At 43.0% G+C, this 23,274-nt stretch overlaps 1 protein-coding gene across 4 annotated transcripts in view; it reads left to right on the forward strand.

The window, feature by feature from the left end:
• Window positions 1–23,274, forward strand: part of Gria1 (glutamate receptor, ionotropic, AMPA 1) — a 314,019-nt gene that overhangs the window by 254,678 nt on the left and 36,067 nt on the right. For all 4 annotated transcript variants that reach the window (XM_005376183.2, XM_005376180.2, XM_005376179.2 and 1 more), the window contains 2 exons: window positions 12,118–12,316; window positions 17,977–18,224. In XM_005376183.2, the coding sequence (XP_005376240.1) occupies window positions 12,118–12,316; window positions 17,977–18,224 (447 nt within the window). The remainder of the gene's footprint in view (window positions 1–12,117; window positions 12,317–17,976; window positions 18,225–23,274) is intronic.

Genomic DNA, 23,274 nt, shown 5'->3' on the forward strand with positions numbered 1-23,274 from the left:
TTAGAATTTGTCTTATATAGGCGGTTGCTCCTATATTTGGTGCATAGATGTTTATGATTGTTATCTCTTCCTCTTGAAGCTTCCCCTTCACAAGAATGTAGTGACCTTCTTTATCTCTTTTAATAGTTCTTGGTTTGAAGTTCATGTTGTCTGCAAACAGAATAGCTACACCTGCTTTCTTCTGGGTTCCTGTCACATGGAATACTGTTTTTCATCCTTTGATTTTCAGTCTATGAATTTCCTTTTGAGTTAATGTGTTTCTTGTATACAGCATATAGTTGGATTTTGTTTCCTGATCCACTCTGCTAGTCTGCTTCTTTGGGCTGGTGCATTGAGACCATTTATATTGATGGTTATAACTGATATGTACTGGCTTATCTTTGTCATGCTATTTTCCTGCTGTTAGATCCTCCTTTTTCCCTCTGTTTAATTGCTTGCTCTGCTTGTTGGTTCCTTTCTGTTGTTGTTCTTGAAGTTGCAGTCTGCTTTATCTCTTTCTAGTATATCTTATAGTACTCTTTGTAGGATTGGTTTGGAGCTCATGAATTTCTTCAGTTATACTTTATCATGAAAATATTTTATTTCTCCATTAAATTGGAAAGATAGCTTTGCAGGGTACATCAATCTGGGTTGGAAGTTGTTTTCTTTCACTACCTGAAGTACTTCACTCCAAGCTCTTCTTGCCTTGATGGTTTGTGTTGAGAAGTCTGCAGTGATTCTGATAGGCTTTTCTTTATAGGTGACCTATTTCTTTTCTCTAACAGCTTTTAATATTCTGATCTTCTGTTGAGTTTCTGGGATCTTGATCACTATATGACTGAGTGTAGATTCATTTTGGTTGTGATTAACTGGAGTTCTATATGCTTCACTTATCTGGATGTCCAATTCTTTTACCATGCCTGGGAAATGTTCTGCTATTATTTCTGCAAATAGTCTTTTTATGTCATTTGTGTTGACACCTGCTATTTCATTAATACCTACTAATTTGGCATTGTTTCTCTTTGCTTTGTCTTGCACTTGTTGCATTGTTATTTCCTGGTTCTTTGTGGTTTGTAAGAGATCCCTGCTTTTATGTTCATTAGTGGCAATGCTGTCTTCAAGGTCTGAGAGTCTATCTTCAGCTTCATTCAGGTGGTTTTGCAAGCTTTAATGGAATTTTTAAGTTCCTGGATATCTGTTTGCATCTGTTTCATACCTTCTAGTTCTTTTCTATATTGTTCCCTGAAGGTTTCATTGAATTGTCTATGCTCTTGTATTTTCTTGGCTATGTCATCTTTAGATATGCTGGATGTTCTTTCATTATTGTTGTTATTTCTTTTCTCACCTGAGACATTATTTCTGCTCTGATGTCTTCTATGGCCTGATGGAGTTGTTTCTTTACTTCAGTTGCTATCATTTCAGAAATTTCAGGTGTATGACTTCCAGGGTCTTCTGTATTGATGCCTCCTGGACTTGTTTTGGGTGGTGTGGAGGTCTGAGATTGCATTTTGCTCCTTCATTTTGTTATTTTTGAAGAACCAGAGACTCCCTGTAGTGCAATCTCACTGTCCTGATTGTGTGTGAGTAGCAGGGCAAGAGTCTGAACATCCCCAGTGCTCAGTGTAGCTCCTGTGCTGATGAGTGGTGGCAAGGTGGGGTCCCAGATGCTCCCAACCTTTCTTGCATTCAGTTGGCTCCCAGGAGCATGCGGGAAGGGCAGGGGAGGCTCGCTGGCATTCCTGAGACTGTCTAGGGTTTGGCCCAACTTCCACAAGAGTAGGCGGGGTGCAGGTCGATTTCATTGAGGCTTCAGATATTGTCCAGGACAGAGCCAGGATGAGTTTTTAAATGGGGCCACACACTATATTGTATAATTTGCTTTTCTCACTTAATATCTTATTTGGAACTTCTTCCCATGTCATCTTCTATTTTTGGATAATAGCAACTGCTTCTCTTGGGTGTCTACTCTGGCTCAGGTACCCAGTACATTACAGCTCATCCACAGAGCCCTTCTGGGCCGTTGACCCCATTTGCTATCACCCCATTTCCTAGGTAGGTGAAACTGAGGCTCCAGATAGGAAATAGCTTACCCAAATCAGTTAACAAAGGCAGAGCAAGAGCAAGAGGAAAGGTCTATACAGCTTCTCAACTCCCACTTAGCGATTATCTTTCTTAGCTCTGGAAGAACTGAGTGTCCCTTTGAAGAAACAATGGGGGCTTTGTGGTGAGAAGAGAAAAGGATACTGCTCCTGCCTCCAGGGCCACTGTGCGAGCTCAGCTGGGGATAAGTGGAAGGGAGGAGCCGAGCACACAGGGAACCGGGTATGGTGAAAAAGTACCTGGCAAATGGGTGATTTTCAACTGGTTATTTTAAGTAAAATAGCTCCTGTTAATATGTGCCTTGTGCTGAAGTGAACCAAATGTTAATTAAAGCAGAAGCACACATTGTTCATTTATCTCCTGTTTGCTGATGGGTTAGGGTATATTTTTAAAAATCCCACAGCATACCATATTTAAATACATCCCCAACCCTGAGGACGGCAAACGCCAGACATGTTGGGCCACAGATGACAAGGCAAGCTCACACCTGGACCACCAAGGCAGGGCCCCAGGCCCTCGGGTCCCATCTCGCCTCTGCAAACCAGCTGGTGGATCAGCAGGTAGTAGGAGCTGTGGGGAGGGTGGCTCCGGATGCAGAGACACCATATGTTTTTGTATTATGGGTTGTCCAGCAGACAGCTATAAAAAGAGACTGGCTTTTTCTAAGAACTTAAGCCCAAAAACATTTGAGAAGGAAGTCCCACTTTGAACACTTGTGGAGTGCCAAAGATTCCTCGGTGTTGGGGATCATGCAGGGAGTGGTGGCTGGGCCCTGAAAGGGTAAATCCTGAGTGCTGGGGTTTTGGTCAGAGCTGAACACATTTTCAGTACAGATAAAATCATACCAGCAGAGTCAGATGACACTGGGCTCCCATCTAAGAGCTGTCATTTGTTTTGTAGCCTTAACTAAATCATTTAATCATTCTGAACCTCAGTTTGTTCATTTCTCAGCAGCAACGCACCTAGCTGGCCTGAACAGAGGTGGGGGTTAGCAAACGGACATCAAGGATACTGTGCAACTCAGAGTTGGGGTTCAGAGAACCATGGCTGCTGGTGCAGCGAATATGTTTTGGGCAAAGCAAAGTTCTTTCTTTTTCCCATTACTGTCCCACCATAAACCACAGTACAGCCTGTTCCTACTCTGAGAAATGTTTTTATCTTTTAGAATGCCCACAGCCAGTCTGCCCTCCATGGCCCAGTGCGACCGTACCTCTTCCACAAAGATGTTCCCCATATTTTCCACAAGAACATGACCTTTCCCACTTTGATTTTCTCAGCACTTAATCAATGACTTCCTGATCTCTTCACCTTAGCACAGCTATTATAGTGGCTTCTGTGTGTGTCACATTTCTCCTGCTAAACTATTTCCTTGAGAAGGAAGCTCAGGCCTGGTAAACATCATGCTCGGTGTGTAATTGCTCCTGAATAAATGTGTACAATCATTCATCTAGAGTATATGTGAATCTTTATAATATGTTCATTGAGTACCTATTATATGCCAGGCACTGTGCTAGGTGCTAAGGTTACAACAGCACATGACACTGGTAAGATCCTTCCCTCACTGAACTTACATATGAGGGAAGGAAGACAGATGATAGATAAACAAATAAACAAATCAACCAATATATACCTGTAAAATATCACTTAGACTTTTATAAGTTCAATGAGAAAAGGAAAAAAGGACAGAGAGAGAGAAATAAAAATAGCTGAAGCAGTAATACTTCAATGTATTTGCAGGGGTGACATTTGAATAGAAACCTGTAAGGAAGGGTAGATAGAGGCAGGTTTGGGACAATTCCAGGAAAAAGAGTCACAGGCAGAGGGAGTGACTGCAAAGGCCCTGAGGTGGGAAAGGCTTTGATGTGTTGTAGGAGCTGCAAGGAGGCTGAGGAGCAGGAGCACAGCAATGGAGGAGCACACAGCACAAGATGAGATTCAAGGTGGTCAGATCAGGAAGTGTAAAATTTAGATTTTATGTACTAATTGTGACAACTTGAAGGTGGATGCAGTGAAAGTGACCCTCTCTGTAGTGTTAGAAGATCCCCCCCCAAGTATGGTTTGAACATGGACTGTGTGAAGAAAAGAGAAGTAAGAAATTGCTAAACCAGAATCTCCTGTCTAATCTGGTTCCTGTGAAGATGAGAGTGAGGAGATGACTGAATTCAGTGGACCAAATGTGAGGGGAAGGGAAGGGGACAAGCTAGAAAGGACACTCGGGGGTTCAGTTTCAACAGCAGAGAGGATAATGGTGCAACTTTCTGAGGGAAAGAAGGAAAGAGTAAGCATAGTTATATTTACATGAAGCTTTCTGGTGGACGCTTTGGACAACTCAAGTTTGGGGTATCAGTTAGGCAATTATATCCTTGCATTTAGAGAACATGGAAATTCAAATGTGGGAGTTATTAGCATCTATGTGTAAAGGTCATGAGACTAGAGGAGATCATGTCTAAGGCAAGATTGTAGAAAGGGAAAGAAAGAAGATGAAGGCCTATGCTCTAGGTACGGTGGCTCAAGATTAAGCATAAGAAAAAAAAAGGAAGCCAAAAAAGAACTTAAGAAAGACCAACCTAGGAGGCCATAGGAGATCCAAGAGTGTGAGTCCAAAAGCCAAGAGGAATATTTCCAGAAGTCATTGTCATTATTATAAGAAGTCACTGTCATTATTACAGCTGGGTCTATGCAAGTAGTGAGATGGGATTCATTGTCCCTTTTCCTTAGGCATGGAAACCAAGGCTTGGGGATTGAGCCAAAGATAAATGAATGCATGCACTAATCTATATCCATTAACTGTGGCCACACTACACTTCTGTAGCTGGCCAATTGGGAAAAAAATGGGAAGAGTCCATTCCTCTTTGAAACATAGTTCTGCAAGTGCTAGAACTATAAACCAACTTTCAGCATCCTGGGCTTTCCTTAGAGCAGTTGCCCAAACCCCACTCCCCAGCCCTGGGACTCACCACCAGTGGCCAAGGCCTTCCCCCAGCTGAAGTGTTGGAACAGTGACCAGCAGCTGGGCCAATTAAAATGAATTGCCCTAGCTCTGTCAGGGAAGTGCTGAGTGATTTGCAGCTGGTGACAAATGAAGTGATTGGCCACTGAGATGGAGCATTTTGGATGAAGTGGCCTCATCAGTAGGATTGTTGCATTTGGCCAGAGCTAATTACCAAGGTCTACAAATCTCAGTGCCTGATACGGAGTGAGCTTCTCTCTGAACACAGCTTAGCTCCGTAATTAGACAAGACGGACTTCTTTTCTCCCGGTAATTTAGAGGCAGGCCATCTGAGCCTGTGCCTTCTTGCTCCTGTTTCCATTACTTTTTAAAAATAGCCATTTGAAGTAGATGACAAAGGGAAATAGGTTGCGCTCCGTGACCTCTTGTGCTCAGCCGCATGAAGGCACACAGGAGGTGTCCCGCCTGGCCCCTTCCTCTTGAGGATGACAGGACATGCTTTTGAAATAAAGAAGAAGGTCCACTTCCAACTCCTTGTCAGAGATGTCCTGGGGAGGAGGCTGCTGAGATGAAAAGTTGATTTCTGTTTAATCACTTTCCACTCCCACCACGGGACCCAAGCGTCTGCTCTCCACCAGGCTCTCTGGCCTCGGTATCTGCTCTCCCCTGACCTTCTACCCTGGCTGCTGGTCCTCACACGGCCTGCGCACCTCCATCAGAAGAGCTTGCTCTGTGTTAGGCACTATGCTACCTGATCCACTTCTATTTTCATTTTTTATCATTAAGAACACCTTTGAGATGAGGACTGCCATTACTCCATGCTGTAAAAAAGTAAGCACAGAGATTTAGTGACTTGCCCAATGTCAAATAACCTGTAAGAAATGAAACAGGACCCCTTACCACTTCACCTAGCTTTTGTGCCCCTTCTCTTGTCCAGGGACCTGTCCCTCCACTCTCAGGGTGGACCAAAAATAATCACAGATGAATCACTGAAAAATGTTTTCTGAGCATTTGTGTGGAAGTGCTAATGACTGAAGAAGTGATCAGTTTTTGCTGACAGTTGCATATTAGCTTGTCTAAATCCCCTCATGTTCCCAGTAGGAACTGAGGTCAGCAAACTACGACCTGCAGGCCACACTGAGCCTGCCACGTTTTCATAACGAATGTGCTCCTGGAGCACAGCCATGCACATGTGTTTACAGAGTGTCCGTGGCTGGTTGCACACTATGACAGCAGAGATGAGTAGGATAACAGAGACTAGAAGGCCCACAGAGTTTGAAACGTTTACTTTCTGGACTTAAAGTTTGCTGAGGCCTGATCAAGAACAAAAGACAATTCAAGCTGTAAAACTATAAATACACATTTAAAGGCCTGCCCTGAACTCTAATCCATGGTCAGAACAAGAAATCTTTCAGGATGCAGAGGATGGTCTGGTCACACTCTTATTATCTTCCGTGAACATCGTGTTATGCAGTTAGTGATACACTTAGGGTTTTGCTTACTAAAGGGGATAAGATGACTTGGTAGAAGAGCTGTTTCTACCAGCTTCCGACTCCAAGACCCTATCAGAATCCATCGCCCAGCAGGCACCAATTGTCACCTGAGCACCTCTCCTCTCCCTGGCCCCATGGATCGCCAAATCTGGCCAGTCCAGCTCCTCACTCTTCAGTAAGCCTGCCCTTTGCAGTGTGAACTCTGCTGTGGTTCAGCCCATAACTGTCATTAATAAAACCATAAGTGGTAAGCATTGTAACAATTTCAGCCAAAAGATATAGTGGTGAGAACTGTAATAGAAGAGGGTTGGTGGTATCATGAGAATGCAGAAGGAATAGCTCAACGTTTAGGGGACAAACACCTGGAAGTTTGCAGAAGAGATGAGGACTCAGTCACTTCCTCCTTGTTACCCAGATCTGCTGCAGCTTCTCTCAGCCCTGTTCCTATTCTGCTTGATAACCTCCTATCTGCATGATGACCTCCTATCTGCTTGATGACCTCCTATCTCCTATCCTCCCTCCATGAGTTTCCCTGACCTCTGCCAGTCAAGTACTTAGCAAGGGCTTCTGCATGTCCTTGCCATTGCTTTCTTCCTTGTCACATGATTAAGGCAGTATAATAATTATTATCTGTGGTAGTTATATAAGATGGTGATAGTGACTGAACAAGGTACTTACCTTGTGTCAGATACCATGCTAAGCACGTTGTAGGCAATCCAGGATATCTGACCCTGAAGCCTGTCTTCACCACCAAACTGTGAACTCATGACAGGGAGCCACTATGGCATACACACTTTTATCTTCCCCATAACCAACAGTCCCTTCCATGCAAGAAATGCTTACCGTATGAATGAATAAATAGTGTGGTACTCATAATCCTACAGATTCCTGTTTCTTGTTTCTTCACTCACACACTAACCTGTGCACTGCTGCTGTTCAGATTTAACATATGTAAAGTCCTGAGTCATTTGACTTTAAGACACAGAGATTTTTCCAGATGGGCCTGGCCCAATCAGGTGAACTTATTAAAAGTAGCAATTGGAGGTCAGAGAGATTCCAAGAATGGAGAGATTTAACATGCCAAAGCCAAAAACATACATGGTGACATCAGTCCTACAACCACAAGGAGCTGAATTCAAACAAACAAGGAGCCTGAAAGGCAACCTCAGTCCCACAATCACACCTTGGTTTCAACCCAGTGAAGCCCTGGGCAGAGACTCTAGCTACCCTAACCTAGGCTTCTGTCCTATGTAACTGTTAGACATTAAATGGATGTTGTTATAAGCTGCTATGCTTGTGGTAATTCATCAGGTAGCAATAAGAAACAAGAGGTTTTCAGTCCTATGAAGACATTTGTGGCCAAGCTGTGGACCAAGGGTTCCACTGAGTCTTAAAGAAATCACTGATGGCTCAGCTGTAGCTCCATGGAGGAGCTATGCCTATCAAGGAATTCCATTCCTATCCACAAAGTGAATCAGAATTTAATGACAGAGCTAAATCCTACAGGCTCTAGAGCACCGGACAAAGAATAGGGAGTCTCAGTGGTTAGTCCCAGCTCTGGCATCACCTAGCTAAGTGACTCTGCCAAGTTATTTTGGGTCTCTGAACCACAGTCCCTTCATCTGTAAGATGGGGATAAAAGCATTTTTGGAAAGGTCTTACCTCCTTGAAGAGCTGAACTAGGGATGTTACTGTTTAAGGTATCAACGGGAAACAAATCAAATGTATAAAAGAGTTTATGAGATAAAATTTGAAGATAGATTCAGAACTCCCAGGAATAATCTATTCATACATCTTTCATCCATTTCTCAGGGTCATAAATGAGGTGAAAATAAGATAATGGGTCCACTGAGCCATATAAGTTGTGGCCAGTTCTGAAGGAAAGTATTGGTATTCCTCAATCACCGGTCCTAAGAGCTTTAAGAAGCTCTCTGCCCAGTTATGAGACTAATCAAATTCAGGTGATGAGGCAGCCTCCAAGGGCTCCAGATCATAGCTGTTCCTTCCCTACTAGAAGCAGGCTGCTTTTCCTTGTGGTTCCCTGGGAAAGTAATGGTCATCATAAAAATAATGCCTCCAGTTCCAAAAGCACTTTTCAAAGTGCCTTCCCTATACCATTTTCATCCCAAAAGCTTAGATCCACTAAAGGGAAAAGAATGAACTCAAAGTCTTTCTAGTTCTGAAAGTCTTCATTTCTCACCATAATAAAAGTCCCGCTCAGTGTAGGAGCATTATCCATTGTACAAAACAGAAAGACTGAGGCGGGGGTGATTTCCTAAAGTGGCAGGGCAGCTTTGTGAAAGAGCAAATGTTCTCCTTGCCAGTCTTGGCCTCTGATGCCTCCAGCTCCCTGCTTCGAGTTGGAACTGGGTAGATGTGCTGTTCTCAGATAGGGTCTGTGCTCTACCTCTAGCGGGATTGAGCTGTAGGTGGAGAGGAATGGCTCATGCTCAAGCCCCCATTTTATGAATCAGACACAAATAAAGATCCATAGTTATGATGCATTTCAAAAAGCCTTTTCTCCCAGGCTGCCAGCTATTCCACAGGTGACACTTGCTGGCTGATAAGCAGCAAGGTCTTTCTCTGGTGTCTTCATTAAGGAAGTCAGGAGGTGGGGAATACCATGCAGAGAACTGCTCGCAAAGATGCTCACGGTACCCAGCAGGCAAATATTAATTAAAAGACAACAAGGGAGAAGGAGCTTTAAGCCTGGAACTTTCTTAGGAGGCCTTTGAGCTTTAGCAGATGATCTTGAACTTGTGATGACCTAGCTGGATCTCTCAGCTCAATAATGTTGGAAAAGGAGGCAGCCATCCTGAACACGTAGTTTGGTGCCATCAATCCCAACACCCCAGACCATGAGCAGTGTTTGATTCTCCTGATCCTAACAATTCTTCTCAATCTGTCTAATCCTGTGTGAATGGAGCTGCCAGGTAATAAGAGAGGCAACATTTATGTACCCATTCTTACTGACAACCTACACAGTCCAGGGCACTAGAGATATAACACTGCACAAAAGAACTGAAAGATTCCTTGTTTTCTCATAGAGCTTACGGTCCAAGGGCACACAGATGCTCAAATAAACAGACAGACATCAGACTTCATCTCCCATGAGGACTACATGGGGCTCGTTCTACATTCGAACGTTAAAAAGGTGATGGTGACGATGAGATTTGAAGAATGCACGGGGGCTGAGGGGACCAGAGCAAGATACACTCAGGGTGGGAGTCTTCTGAATATGAGGGACCAGGCCAGATGTGGCTGCGCAGGCCTGTAATCCCAGCACTCGGGAGGCTGAGGCAGGAGGATCGCTGTGAATTCAAGGCCAACCTACACTACATACTGAGACCCTGCCTCAGAAAAATGAATATGAGGGACCAAACAAAGAGCAGTGGGACAAAAGTACATAGAGGATGTCACTGGGTGACAGTGGAGAGCAAGTCAATGATCAGCAAACAAGGGCCTTGAAGGTCCCTGGAAAATTTGAACTTTATTCCAAGTGTTAACAAGAAGGCTTTCTCCTTTGTTATAAGCAGGGAATTGACATGATGCAATTAATATTTTTCTAAAGATTACTCCTGTTGCTCTGTGAAGAATGGATTAGGCTGTAGTATGAGACTGTAGGGAAGGTGTCAAACGATGTCAGCACTCATATCTGTCACCTCCCAAGGTGGAAAAAAAGCACTACACTAGTTTTTCAAAGATTAGTATGGGTCCTGAGGTGCTGGGGGAGTTATTTTGTCTTTATCTATTTTGCTATACTATTCCGGAGATGCAGTACACACTGGTCTATCTTCTCATAATTTCAAATCACAGACTCACAGAGATGGGAGGAGTATAAAAAGAAGCAGCTGGCCATGGCCCATAAGGTCACTTGACCCTTCTTCTGTCTTCCTTAGTATCCTGTCCCCAGTCTTTGGTACCCTTGGGTTTGGAGAATAGCTACCAAACACATCTTTGTAGATAGTTCACAACTTGGACACCTTAAGCAATGGCAAAGCTCTCCCATCCCCAGGGTACCCATCTCAACATAGCACCACCCTTTCCATCAAAAATGTCTCCCTCCTACTTAAAGTTTGTTCCCGGGGAACATCTGCCAGATGCTGCTAAGTCATGTCATGTGATCAAGTCTCATGCCAACCCTTCAGGAAACGTCTCCCCATGACTTCTTTTCTGGTGATGTGTGCCCTCTTTGGGCACCTGGACAAGACTTAGCTTTGCTCCACTCTGCAAGCCTCATTCTTTTGGATGCTTCCTGTCTCCATGGTCCTCTTAATGTAAAGTATCTGGTAGCATTGTTTCCCACATAGCAAGCTTAAGAAATATTTGTTGGGATTTCTGAGAGTGAACACTGTCTGCACAGAGTGAAAAGTAATCTCCAGGAAACTCAGACCAAGTAAAATGCAGAAGGATGTGAGAATAAGACAGAGGGGTCCAGCATGGTCTGGAAAGTACTGAGGAACAGCGGAATGACGTGGCAGGCCTGGGTTCCGCTCCAGAGGTACCGTGTGATTTGAGACTCTCGGGCTTCTTTATCCGGAAAGCTCAGGTTGGCTTGGTGATCTCTTGGATTAACACTGGTTTTAATTAATTGCTGTCACCTATTTAAAGCTCTGAGCTTGAAGTTCTCAGAGCAAGTGTCAGGGCTTAGAAGTACAGTAGCACTGGGATGAAGGTGCCTTAATAAATTAACCAGATGGAGAGAGAAATAGAATGCAAGTAACTTCATCACTATGTGATTCAGATCACCCGTGTAATATCCACATCACCTGATAGTGTCTTTCAAAAGCTCTAGGCTTGGAAATAACCCAGCCAAATGAGAGGGATCACAGTGGAGCTCCACTAGTCTATGCCTGTCTTCATTGTTTTGGGCATGAATGAGAAGAATGGTTCAAGGATAAACTTCTAACCTCATATAGGATTGCTATACTTGGCTTTTCGACCTTTTCATTTCAACAAAATCTTTTTTGTGCTGGTGGTGGGGTGTGGTACTTACAACTAGTGGCGACACTCCCCACAGTGGCTGGAGTGTGGATATTCTCATTCTATTTTCAATATAGTCTTCCTTTCCTTCTTGGTAGGCCATTCTGTTAGCAATCTTTGAAGCCAGCAGGGCAATAATGAGAACACAGTCTGAGCAATCCTTCTTGACCAGTCAAATGTGTTTATCATCTGTACAAACTCATTTGCATTCATATAAACTATATATACGCACAAATATCTGGTATATACGTAGCTAACATTTGGAAGAAGGTTTGTACATGTTGGTGACTTCTGTGGACAGGTGTTGACATATACGTGCCTTTAGTGAGCTGTGCCCTGGTGTATATATCTGCATGGGTAAAATGAGGGGGAATGTGTATCTGTGTGTTTTATCACCACTGAAGGAAAACAACCCCATAGCACCTTATTTGTGATAAGGACTGAAACACGGAATCTCTCTGACAGTTGAGTTTTCACATCTTGCTGACAGAAGAGAGGGTGTAATAGGCTTTGACAGCTCTGCTGACAAGGCTGAGCCTGGCTCTTGGCCCCTCCCCATGGCCCTCTGCAACTAATGTCTGTGCTTCTGGTTCCTCTTCCCTTTGCCCGCAGGTCCCTGTCTGGACGCATCGTTGGTGGCGTCTGGTGGTTCTTCACCTTGATTATCATCTCCTCCTATACAGCCAATCTGGCTGCCTTCCTGACTGTAGAGAGGATGGTGTCTCCCATCGAGAGTGCAGAGGACCTGGCAAAGCAGACAGAAATCGCCTATGGGACCCTAGAAGCAGGATCTACTAAGGAGTTCTTCAGGGTAAGGCCATGTGTTCTGAGGCATGCGCACAAGAGAACCACCACTGCTATTAAAACTTCCTTCTCCTTAAAGGGCATGGGATTACAGACAGGCAGGGAAACTGCTTAACCAAGTGCAAGTCAGGAAAACTCAGAACTTCACCTCCCAGGAAGCCCAGACACAAACTATACAAGAACGCCATGGCTCTCCTTTTAATTCATATGGATCTGTTCTTACGAACTTTTACAGGTGTTGGACTATTTTCAATATTTCAGTATTTGAGAAGCTCAGGAGAAGATTTTGACTGTGAGATCCACACTTGGTATTCAGCCTAAGAAGCCCTCTGCTCCAGAATGGGCTAGAAGCCAAAGCTAGCAGTCACTTCTGCACTCTCACCGGGGGTCCTGTGTCCGGTGCACAGAGCTCAGGTTCTAGGTTCTCCTCAGAGGAAAGCCAGAACTACTCTCTTGTTCAGCCCAGTGGTGAGGAAGGCTTCACAAAGAAGCTTTCTACAGACCCTGGGAAATGCATATTTCTATTTTTGCAGATTCTTCAAAGCTCCTACATTGTTTTAAACCCCTTCCACCTACTCAGCTGTGCTAATTCTCTGAGGGATGCCAAGGATGTCAAAGGTGACTCCTTATCCGTCCCCACAAGGATGCGACAGTCTAGTTAACAATGGACTAGGAGTAGTTTATGGATAAGATTGGGATCTTGCTCTTTGAGTTCCCTTCAATTTCATAGCAGGAGCTCAGGGGATGTTTGTTAGCCCGATGAACAAGAAGATAGTAGATTGGAAAAAAGAACTGGGATAGGCAATCTGTTAAATTGTGCCAGGAGTGAGAGAAAAAGTGAAGGAGGTGGTGAGATGGCTTCTGGGTGCTGTGAACAAAGGTAGAACAGCAATGCACACAGAGCAGAGGCTCAGGGTCAGCTAGAGGGAGTCTAGAACCCGACTCCAGACGTTACTCGTTTTGCACACTTAGCCTCTTTGAAAAAGATGATGCAGTTGTCTTTAAAATGGGGAGAATAATGTTTGTCTCCATGCATCTTCATGAGAGTAAAAGAGAAAAAGCAACTGAAATACAAAGCAAAGCAGATAACATGACTGGCAGCGCCATCTACCATTAGGGCTTCAGGGCTGACCTGAAAGCATTTCTAGGTATCATAAAACTGGGTCAGACCCTAGTGGGATAAGTTAATGCTGGGCAAAGGAAACAACTCGGACCAAAGCCCAAAAGCGGAAAATCCTGGACAGTGGACATGTCCATCCTGGGAGCTGAGCAAATAGCCATTGGAGCTAAAATAGAATGACCAAATAAAAATAATCAACAATCACTACTACTTACTCAGTACCCACCGTGAACCAGGTCCTGTGCTAGGCACATGCTAGTTGAATGACCTCATTAAACCCTCTCATTAGAGAGAAGTCAGAGACTGCTGTCCCCATTTTGTAGATGAAGCTCCAAGAAGTAAAGGTCACACAGTTAATTAGTAGCAGAAGGAGCTGGGAGAGGTGCTCAGCCAGGAGGGTGGGGGCCTCATGCAGACTCACACAGGTTTTCGCTGCATCTTCACAGAGCAAACCCCAGGCCCGAAGTAACCCACTGTGGGATGTGCTACCGTGCCTTGACCATGGGCTTCTTCTCTGTGTGACTGACTGGAAAGTGACCTGTGTCTTAGCCCTCACTGAACCCAACAAGGCTACAATCATCTGTTATCAAAATGCCAGAGCAAAAAGGTGCCTGAGTAGTCACCAGTTCAGAACTTGTCATTTTCAAAAGAGGCCAACTTGCTTAAACTTACCTTGCTAATTAGCAGAAAAATCTCATTACACTTCTGTGACCTTGTTAGCCTGCAACCAAAGTGTGAAGGAGATACCTAATAATTGTCAGTGCAACCAATCCTATGTCCCAACCCTTGATGCATTTGGGGAACAACCTAATATACTCAACGATACTGCCATCTCTAAAATATATACACCCTATGTCCATCCCAAAGCCAATGGTCTTTCAGGCCCATGGTCTCATTTAAGTTTTACCTGTGACCTAAGGCAAAACAAGGATTATGGTGTCCACCTGTAGATTACAAATTAGATTCAATTAGATTCAGGAAATTCAAGTGTTATGGCAAGAAATTAAATCTAAGTTTTTTCATTCCAACTCAAATATTTTTCCCATTGAACTACAGTGCCCTGATGTCACAGTGTTATTAACTAATAAATGATCCTGAAAAGATCACTCTGAGTACCAAATGGACCTGTGGACAAATCTATTCTATTCAGTTAATACTTGGGGAAATCAAGTCCCACTGAAGAAAACTATTCTACCGTATTTAATGAGAGGGACAGCTGAGACTTGAGACTTTAAAGTTCTTTGTTAATAATAGTATCAGTTGGGGCTGGGGATTTAGCTCAGCGGCACAGCGCCTGCCTGGCAAGTGCAAGGCCCCGTACCAGAAAATAATAAAAAAAAAAAGACAAACAAACAAACAAAAAAAAAATAGTATCAATTGAGACATTATTGCCCCTTGTTCACAGCACAAACTAGAAATCTGAAACCAAAACAGTGCAAGTTCTGTGCCCTAACTAGCCTACTATATTGGTGGTAAATAGGTTCTAAATTATATGCTGGCTTTGATTGACCAATAGTTGTTGCTGGATCCTATGTTGAGAGGGATTCTGAGGTCACATCTAGGCTGAGTTCCAAAAAAATTCTTTGATATGCATGCCCGCCATGTAACATAAATATAGAAAAAAACTGGTATCAAGCAAGCCCTCTATGTAGCCTCACTATGGTAAAGTAAACCCTCATAAAAGGAATAATTACTAGTAGTAATTGTACCATTTACAGACTGCCTTCTTCATGCCAGGCCCTGGGTTAGCTTTTTACCTATACAGTCTCTGCAGCAATACTCTATAATGGATAACTGTTATAACCATGGTCAGAAGGGGAGCAGTGAGGCTCAGAAAGGTTGTTATTTACCCGCCGTCCTGCAGCCAGTAGGATATGAAACCTAAAATGAGGGAGAGAACTAGTTGTGGTGGAACGGTAGAAGGTGTGCAATCAAGAACCCAGTGTTTTATTCCTGGCTTTCCCACTAACAAGCTACACAACACTGGATAGTTCATAGTCGCACCATGGCTCTTACTTTCTTTACCAGCAGAAGCAGAGCACTCCTAAGATAGGTCTCCTGTGCCCCCCATCTCCGTGACTCTGATCTTTCATGCCACCAAGTCATCAGTAAGAGTGGAGACAAGATCACATACCACGCCCCACCAAGGCAGAAAGAGGGAATAGTGAGATGAGGCCTCTTCCACCTCCCCTGTCTGAAGAATGTAGCATCTGGTCCCCATGGCAGCCCAGAGCTCCTTGGCAGTCCCAGCTCACAGTCACTTAATCCTCCATCCATAGTTTAATTAAGATGTGTGAAGGGCCAAGGGAGTTGCAGGTGATAGGTGATATCCCAGAACAAATACCCCAAGTATGCTTCCAGTCTTCCCCGCCACTCATGCTACCCTCACATTCTTGGCGATTCGGTTTCCTGATAGTCCCAGTGCCCGTGAGCGCAGCCATCACATCCGAGGCTGTGGGGCGGGGCTGAGAGGACATATTAATTTTCTGCATACTGTTGCCCAGAGGGCTCCTCTGCTCTGCCTGTCAGCAGCCCGGCTCCCTGCTGTGTCCATCCTGTCAGGTCAAATTGCATCTTGCAATTGCTCTGCTGCGTGTTTTGTTGGTTTTGTGCCTGGAAGATCATCTGCAAATCTGATCACAGTTGAATTTATACATTTTGTTGTTTCCTGGGAGAGAATATTAAGTACATTGGGGATGCTGTGATTAGGTCTGAGTGTTTTCTCCCTTAACCTCAGACTCGTTCTCCCTTTCCTCCCTCCTTTCTTCTTTCTCACATAGACATCGTTGCTTGAACAGCATGCTTTTATGTAAAGAATCAGATATTTCAAGTTAGCAAGGGACTTAAACACTATCATGCCAAAACTCCTTCTGAAATAAATAGGAAAACTAAGGCCCAAAGCAAAGGACTTTTCCCATATAGCAAATCATGCCTTAGATGTAAAACTAAGTCTAGAATCCAGGGCTCCTCATGCCCCATCCAGTTATCCTGTCCAAGTTGTAAGCCATGTCATGAAATAAATGACCTAGTTTATCTGATGACAAAATAGTAAAAGTTAAAACTCACTGCACCAAATGCCTCCCTGTATTTCTCAGTAATCATTTCCAGTATTGTTTCCTCCAGATCTAGAATTTCCCTGCCCAAAGTATCCTTACAGATCTGTTACCTGAAATGACAGCTGTGTATCGTTATCTTACTAACACTTGACGTTGACTGATATCAAGAACATAAACCTGATACTTAGGCACACAGAAAAAATGATATATTGCATGCATAATGATTTTATATTAAATAAATATATAATCTATTTTTGGGTGTTAGGAATTGAACTCAGGACCTTGGTAATTTATCTTCAACCACTAAATTATATAAGTTGTATGAATCTAGTAGTAATTCTCTTTTTTTAAAAAAAAAAGTCCCTCATATATAAATTTAATGCTCAGCTACTTACAAAGCATTTTCAAAGGTAAACTCCGGTTTCCCTAAAATATACCTATCCCTTAGGAAAAGGACATTTTTTGGAAGCCCTTTTGAGATGAGAGGATTGATTTGTAATCCTGAACAGTGGGCCCTGACCAAGAGCCTACCACACGCAAGGTGCTCAAATAAACTGTATGAGGAACCCTCTGAAGACAAGGCATTTTCTACTTTTAGGTAGTATTTGACATCTGTGAACAAAAGATCATTCGCAGAACAAATCAAGACCACCAGGTAGCCTTCCCTGAATCAGTCTCTAGATTTACAGTGGAAAACATGCACTTCTGCGATCTCTGTACATAATTCCACTGGCTACTAAAGGTTAAAAACTATTTTTCTTGAAACTGAGCTGTTCTGCAAATACATAGGATTTAGTCTGGTCTATGAAACTAAGAGAAAGATAGGGCTGGAAAGGACCAGCACAGCATGCAGAATAAACAATCTAAGCAAAATCCCAAAGGAAAGACAGCCTTCGATGAGTTAGAAGAAAATGAAGAAAGCAGCTTGATTAGATCTGGAGGCTTTTGAAAAGACATCAAGTAACAATATTTGGTCTCAAGTTATTAACTTTCTCAGACAAGCAACATTTTTAGAGCAAGCCTTACAATATGGAAGGACTAGACCTCGGCAACACATAACCTAGAAGTTTCTCATTGCCCTTTTCCAATGATAAAATCAGATTCCACTGACATTCAGCTCTCTCCTTCATCTGGACAATACCAATATAACCTTACTGAAGAATAGGTAGGGTCTATGTGGTCCTTAAAAGCCAGGCAGGTATCCAGTTGCTTAACTCTCCCCATATTTAGAAAGAATATAATTACTCAGAAGTAATTAAAAGATTGAGTTCCTCTGCTCATTCGGTATTTGCAAGATATTTGTACTTTGGAACCTACTGGTACTAATTAGAGGCTCTTATTTTGCAATCACTCATAATTTGTTTCTTCCTGAGCTAATCTGGCTCATGAATGTGTGATCAAGCTACACTCAGCTCTTCATTAACGTGCATGCCTACCCCAATTCAAGCACAGCCAGCACTTAATTCTGGCTTTGTTCCTGCCCTCTGCCAGAGATCTAAAATCGCTGTGTTTGAGAAGATGTGGACATACATGAAGTCAGCAGAACCATCAGTTTTTGTGCGGACCACAGAGGAGGGGATGATCCGAGTGAGGAAATCCAAAGGCAAATACGCCTACCTCCTAGAGTCCACCATGAATGAATACATTGAGCAGCGGAAACCCTGTGACACCATGAAAGTGGGAGGTAACTTGGATTCCAAAGGCTATGGCATTGCGACACCCAAGGGGTCCGCCCTGAGGTAAGTAGCCAAGATTTGCTTCCTTCCTACTCCCTCTGCTCCCCCGATCTCAGGAAGGAAGCTGCTCTGTCTGCCACGTGGCTCCAAAGTTCAATGCAAGCTATCAAGTGAGTCCTTCTTCAACACCGGTGGGCCTGGCAGATTCCAGCCACCTGAGACCGTCAGCCCTGAGGTTGGACACTTACCCAGGGGTCTCAGCTTGCTATGACTGTCACTGCCCGTGTGTTCTTCCCCACACTGCACCTTACCCCTTTGCGTGTGTTAAACGCCCGTGAGCCTTGTGCTTTTTGTCCTGTGATCTGTAACGCCCCATCCTTTACTAGATACCCCTGCATCCAGCTACTCTGTGAACAGGGCTCTCCAGCAACCTGAAATTTTGACAAGAAATGGTTTGTAATATTTGTCTCAAAAGAAACATAACCACATTGTCCAAATGAAAAAATCAAGTCTTGAGACTCTGGTTGTAGAAACCCACATAGCTCTTCATAAATAGCACCAAATTCATAGCAGCTCATATTCTTACCTACACATTCATTTCTTTAGCAAGATACAGGTAGTTCCATAAAGTAGCGAAGTAGATTTTACTTTCACATAAAGAAGCTCTAATATTCACTCCAAAGAGCTGAGGCAGAATCCAACAGGCTTGGAGTCAGAAGACCTCGATCTAATTCTGGAATTCACTGCTGACTGACTGTCTTACAGAAGATAAGACATTTCATCTCCCAATCTTCAGTTCCTTAATCTTCAAAGAGGATAACCATCCTAGCCTTGGTCCGAGGTAGTTATGGATTCAAATAGGATGATCTGTGCAGATAGTAACTGAAAGTCACCTGTGAGAAATTCTGTCACTTACAGAAGGATTAAGTCATTTGAAGGAAGGGTCAAATTCCAGGAAGAGTAAGAAGTATTAATAAAGGCTGCAAAAGGCTGGAGGGGGTTCTTTACCCAACTTGACATGGCATCCAGGGCCACCTCTGCCTCTACTTCATTCACTTCAGTGATTTTGAGTTCCAACATTGTTCGAGGCACTGGTATAAGACCTTAAGTTAGAGGTTTGAATAAGATATAAACCCTGTCTCCATGGACTACATTATTGTGGAGAGACAGACATTAAATAAATGATTATTATCTAATATTCAACAGCAATTATGATAAATACTGGGACAATCTATAAGGGCACTAGGGAACATCCATTTACAGCAATATGGCAGAATAATATTCTCACTAGAAAACCTAGATATACTGGATAAGATAAAACAAATAGCCTTTTAAATGCAAGTGAGTAAATCTCTAGGGTCCAAAGGAAAACAAATGAAAACTAGAATGAAAAAGGTAATGAATAAAGTAATTATGCCAAAACTACCATAATCAAGGCAAAATTATGAATGAGGTGACAATGCACACGCTCAATTAGGACAATTAAACACATAAAAGTAATCAAAAACATTTTAAAAGAAAAATACATCATTAAAGATCAGATATTTGATGATGTTTGATTTAGAATTTATAGTAATAAAATATGTTCTGTGATAGAAAATCTTAGTGGAAGGGTTAAACTACAAATTGGACAAAACTGAAGAGATAATTAGTGTACTGAAGAAAAAACAGATAATTCTTCAGAATATCACACAGAGAGATAAAAAATAGAAAAATATACTAAAGAAGCTGAAAAACAGGAAAGAGAAAAAGTCAATTTGCTATGAGTTTCAAATGGAGATGGTGGAGTACATGCAATATTATAAAGGAATTTTCTAAAATCTATGGAATACATAAAACCTCATATTTGAAAACTGAGACTCCATCAGGACAAAAAGATGGAAATCGATAGCTGATCCAATTGAAACTGCAAAACAATAAAGACAAAGGCAAGATCTCAAACACACTGAGATATAAGAAGGTCCAATCCAGTCTACTGTGGAGTGGAGTCTGGCTTGGAGACATCTCCAAGGATGCTTCTTTTCAAAGCTGAGGACACACATTAACAGGAGTCAACAGGTGAAGTGAGAGGAAGGGAACAAAGAGAGAGCTGTGCACACCCAGAGTCTGTGGCAAGAAATTACAGCCCACTTGATGCGGAACAAAGAGCAACTGCATGTTCCTAGGACACAGGTATTAAGGGGGAGGGAAGGTAAAGCTGAGATTAGAATGAGGTAGGAAAGGATTTTGTAAAGAAAGTTTGTCCTTATTCAGAGAGCAACGAAAATGATTTGAAGAATTCTAAGTAACTGTCTGGAAGTTAAAAGAACAAAGATATCTGCTGGAATGTAGACATGATTAATAGGACCTAATGAAGGGAAATCTAATGACCTGGTACTTATCTGCAGATATTTTTGCCTAGAAGAACTTTAAAGACTTTTTGTACAAGTTTGGTCAAAATTGAAAGAAGATCTAGACAATCGTGTTTGTCAAAGAAGAGATTTTCTTCTCAGAGACTTACAGAACATCACCCTAAAAAGCTTTGAAATTACAGAATCGCAGGTCCAAAGCATAATGACCCTGCAGTGTTATAATTTACTGGAGGTTTTAAGAGTCATGAACATCACTTGATCTAAATATTTGGTAAAGTTAAGAAAACAGGACTCTGAGAGGTGAAGTGGTTTGTCCATTCAACACTGTATTTCAGCCACCCTATCCCACACACAGTTGCTTGGAACAAGTGATAACTCAAAAAATATTGGAAATTTGCACGACATGAGCCTAAAACTAAAGGTTGTCTGCACTCAACGATAAAAGCCATCACTGAATGAGTGCCGGAATGCCACACAACATGGTGTGTACATAATCTTTACCACATCTCTATATTATTCCCATTTTACAGATAAGCAAACAGAGGGATAGATTTAAGTTACCTGACCAGACCAACACAGCCAAGGAGCTGAAACCAGATCTCAAGGCCAAGCCATGTAACTCCAGAGCTACTGGCTATCACTAAAGTTGTGTTGGACTTTTAACTGGCAGCACAGTTAAAGGTGGACTTAGGCCAGGTTCTCTATACCTGTTCACATGAGCCAAGTTCATAACCACAAACTGAGGAATGAAACAGGTACTTTTGGAGCCCAGAATATCCACTACCACTCTGAAGGCAAACTGCAAAAACAGACACCGCTTGAAGACACCAAGCACCACGACTGTGAGTGGGAACACAGTTTTTATAGATTTCCCGTGCTCAAAGATTCCTTTGGTATTAAATTCATGGAAAAAAATCCAACCCCATAATTTTCAAAAAAACTAATTCTTTGCTCATTTTTCTAAATTTGAGAAAGAGAAAGAGAGAGAGCAATGGGAGGAAGGTGTTTCAGGTCCCTGACGGCTGGTCTGCAAGCCATCCCACAGGACGGCCCCAGGTTCCCAGCCTTCTCACCATGCTGTTCTTTCCAGTGGGAAAGTTGCTAGTGGCCATGGGGACGTGACAACTCCTGACAAAAATCAGAAGAGTAAAGTCCACGCTAAGATGACCTGAGTATCTGCCTTGGGAAAGTCCCTCAGAGTGTAAGGGTTCCATGAGACACACCATCAAAATTGGTTAGAGTAAACACACACACACACACACACACACACACACACACACACACACACACCAGGTTTCTATCCTACCTCTGCCTCACACACCCTAAATGGTCATTCACCAAGATGTGGTCAAATACCATAGAGTCATGGCAAAGCAAGGGCTGTTGACGTATATGCCTGCTCCAGCCATCTGCTTACACTGAGGAGACCCAGGAAACCATTCTGCGTGGCAGAGCTAGAAAGTGAATAGGGAGCGTACAGAGCAGTCCATGTTTCCTCTGGACCCATTGAAAAGGGGCTGACAGCTGCCTAATGATGGGCTGGTGAAGGAAATCAATTTGGTCCTCACATTATTTTGAATCATGTCAAATACTTTTTAAAAGACTGCTCAGCCATTCCCAAAGCTAAAAAATTTGAGGTGTTTTTAGAAGTGTTTATGCTATAGAAATGTGCTTCGGAGCACTCTAGGCATTGTTACCAACTTCTCTAAAAGCCAGGGATTTTGCAGCCCCGACAGACAGATGTTCACCAGGCTTAGTACCTGTGCTTGCATCCAGAAAGAATCTGTCTGGCAGTCCTCGTCTGCCACTTGCACTCTACAAAGCTAGAACACACCACACCTGTGGGACGTTCCTTCCTTCCAGCCCGTCCTGAGCGGGCTCCAGGTTCTTCCAAAGCAGATCACCTGGCTCTGCCTCAGGAGACCAGAAGCCTGATACCCAAGATCCAACTGTTCCTCCTCCTAAACGTGCCAGGTCTACTTGGCAGAATACAGACCACAGTCCCCACAGAACACTAAAAGGCTGTGCTAATGACAGAGTGGTTTTTTTTGTGTCTTCTGCACTCTAAACAAATACTCCGATGAAGCAAGGTGGTTCGATGCTTGATTTTCCATTTGGACAGGTGGCGTTTCTTTGAAACAGATGCTGTTTGTTGGCTGTCACTGCATGTTTGGTGTTGGATGATGGGCTGAGTCATGTTTCAGAAGCCCTTAGGTTGTGAATAAAGACCTACACTGCCAATGCTGGTCACTAGGGAAAGGCAATTGGTAAATCCGCTAATTATGATCTATTGGCCCTTTTGTTGCCAACAAAATGTATCTAAACAAGCCTTTTTCTCTTTATGATGAATATTCCCTTCAGTTAGAGATGATGAGCTCTAATTGCCTAAGTAGGCATGGGTGGTAGAATTCACGCCAGATCGGCCTCAATTAAAATCTCAGCTAATAATTCTTCTTCACAAACCATCTACCAGAAGTTGAATGGATTTGCTAAGAGTAATACCCTCAACAGGACATTGGTCAAAGTCTGGTCTTTAACGGTGACTGTGGTTACATAGAGTCTTCCTGGTTTCCATGATCATGACATTTGTCTTTTGTCACGTGTCTTGTCCATGCCAGACGTATGGGCCAAGGTGACAGGAGCACATAGAGGGTACTAGGGAAGGTCTGGGACCCACTTCATTCAGCTTCCACACACACTGAACACTTTCCCCACGAAAAACCCTGCCCACAGTGCTATAGGGGTGATAGTGACGGAGTCCT

Source organism: Chinchilla lanigera, unplaced genomic scaffold (genome assembly GCF_000276665.1).
Source record: "Chinchilla lanigera isolate Chin_1 unplaced genomic scaffold, ChiLan1.0 scaffold00007, whole genome shotgun sequence".
Taxonomy (NCBI): domain Eukaryota; kingdom Metazoa; phylum Chordata; class Mammalia; order Rodentia; family Chinchillidae; genus Chinchilla; species Chinchilla lanigera.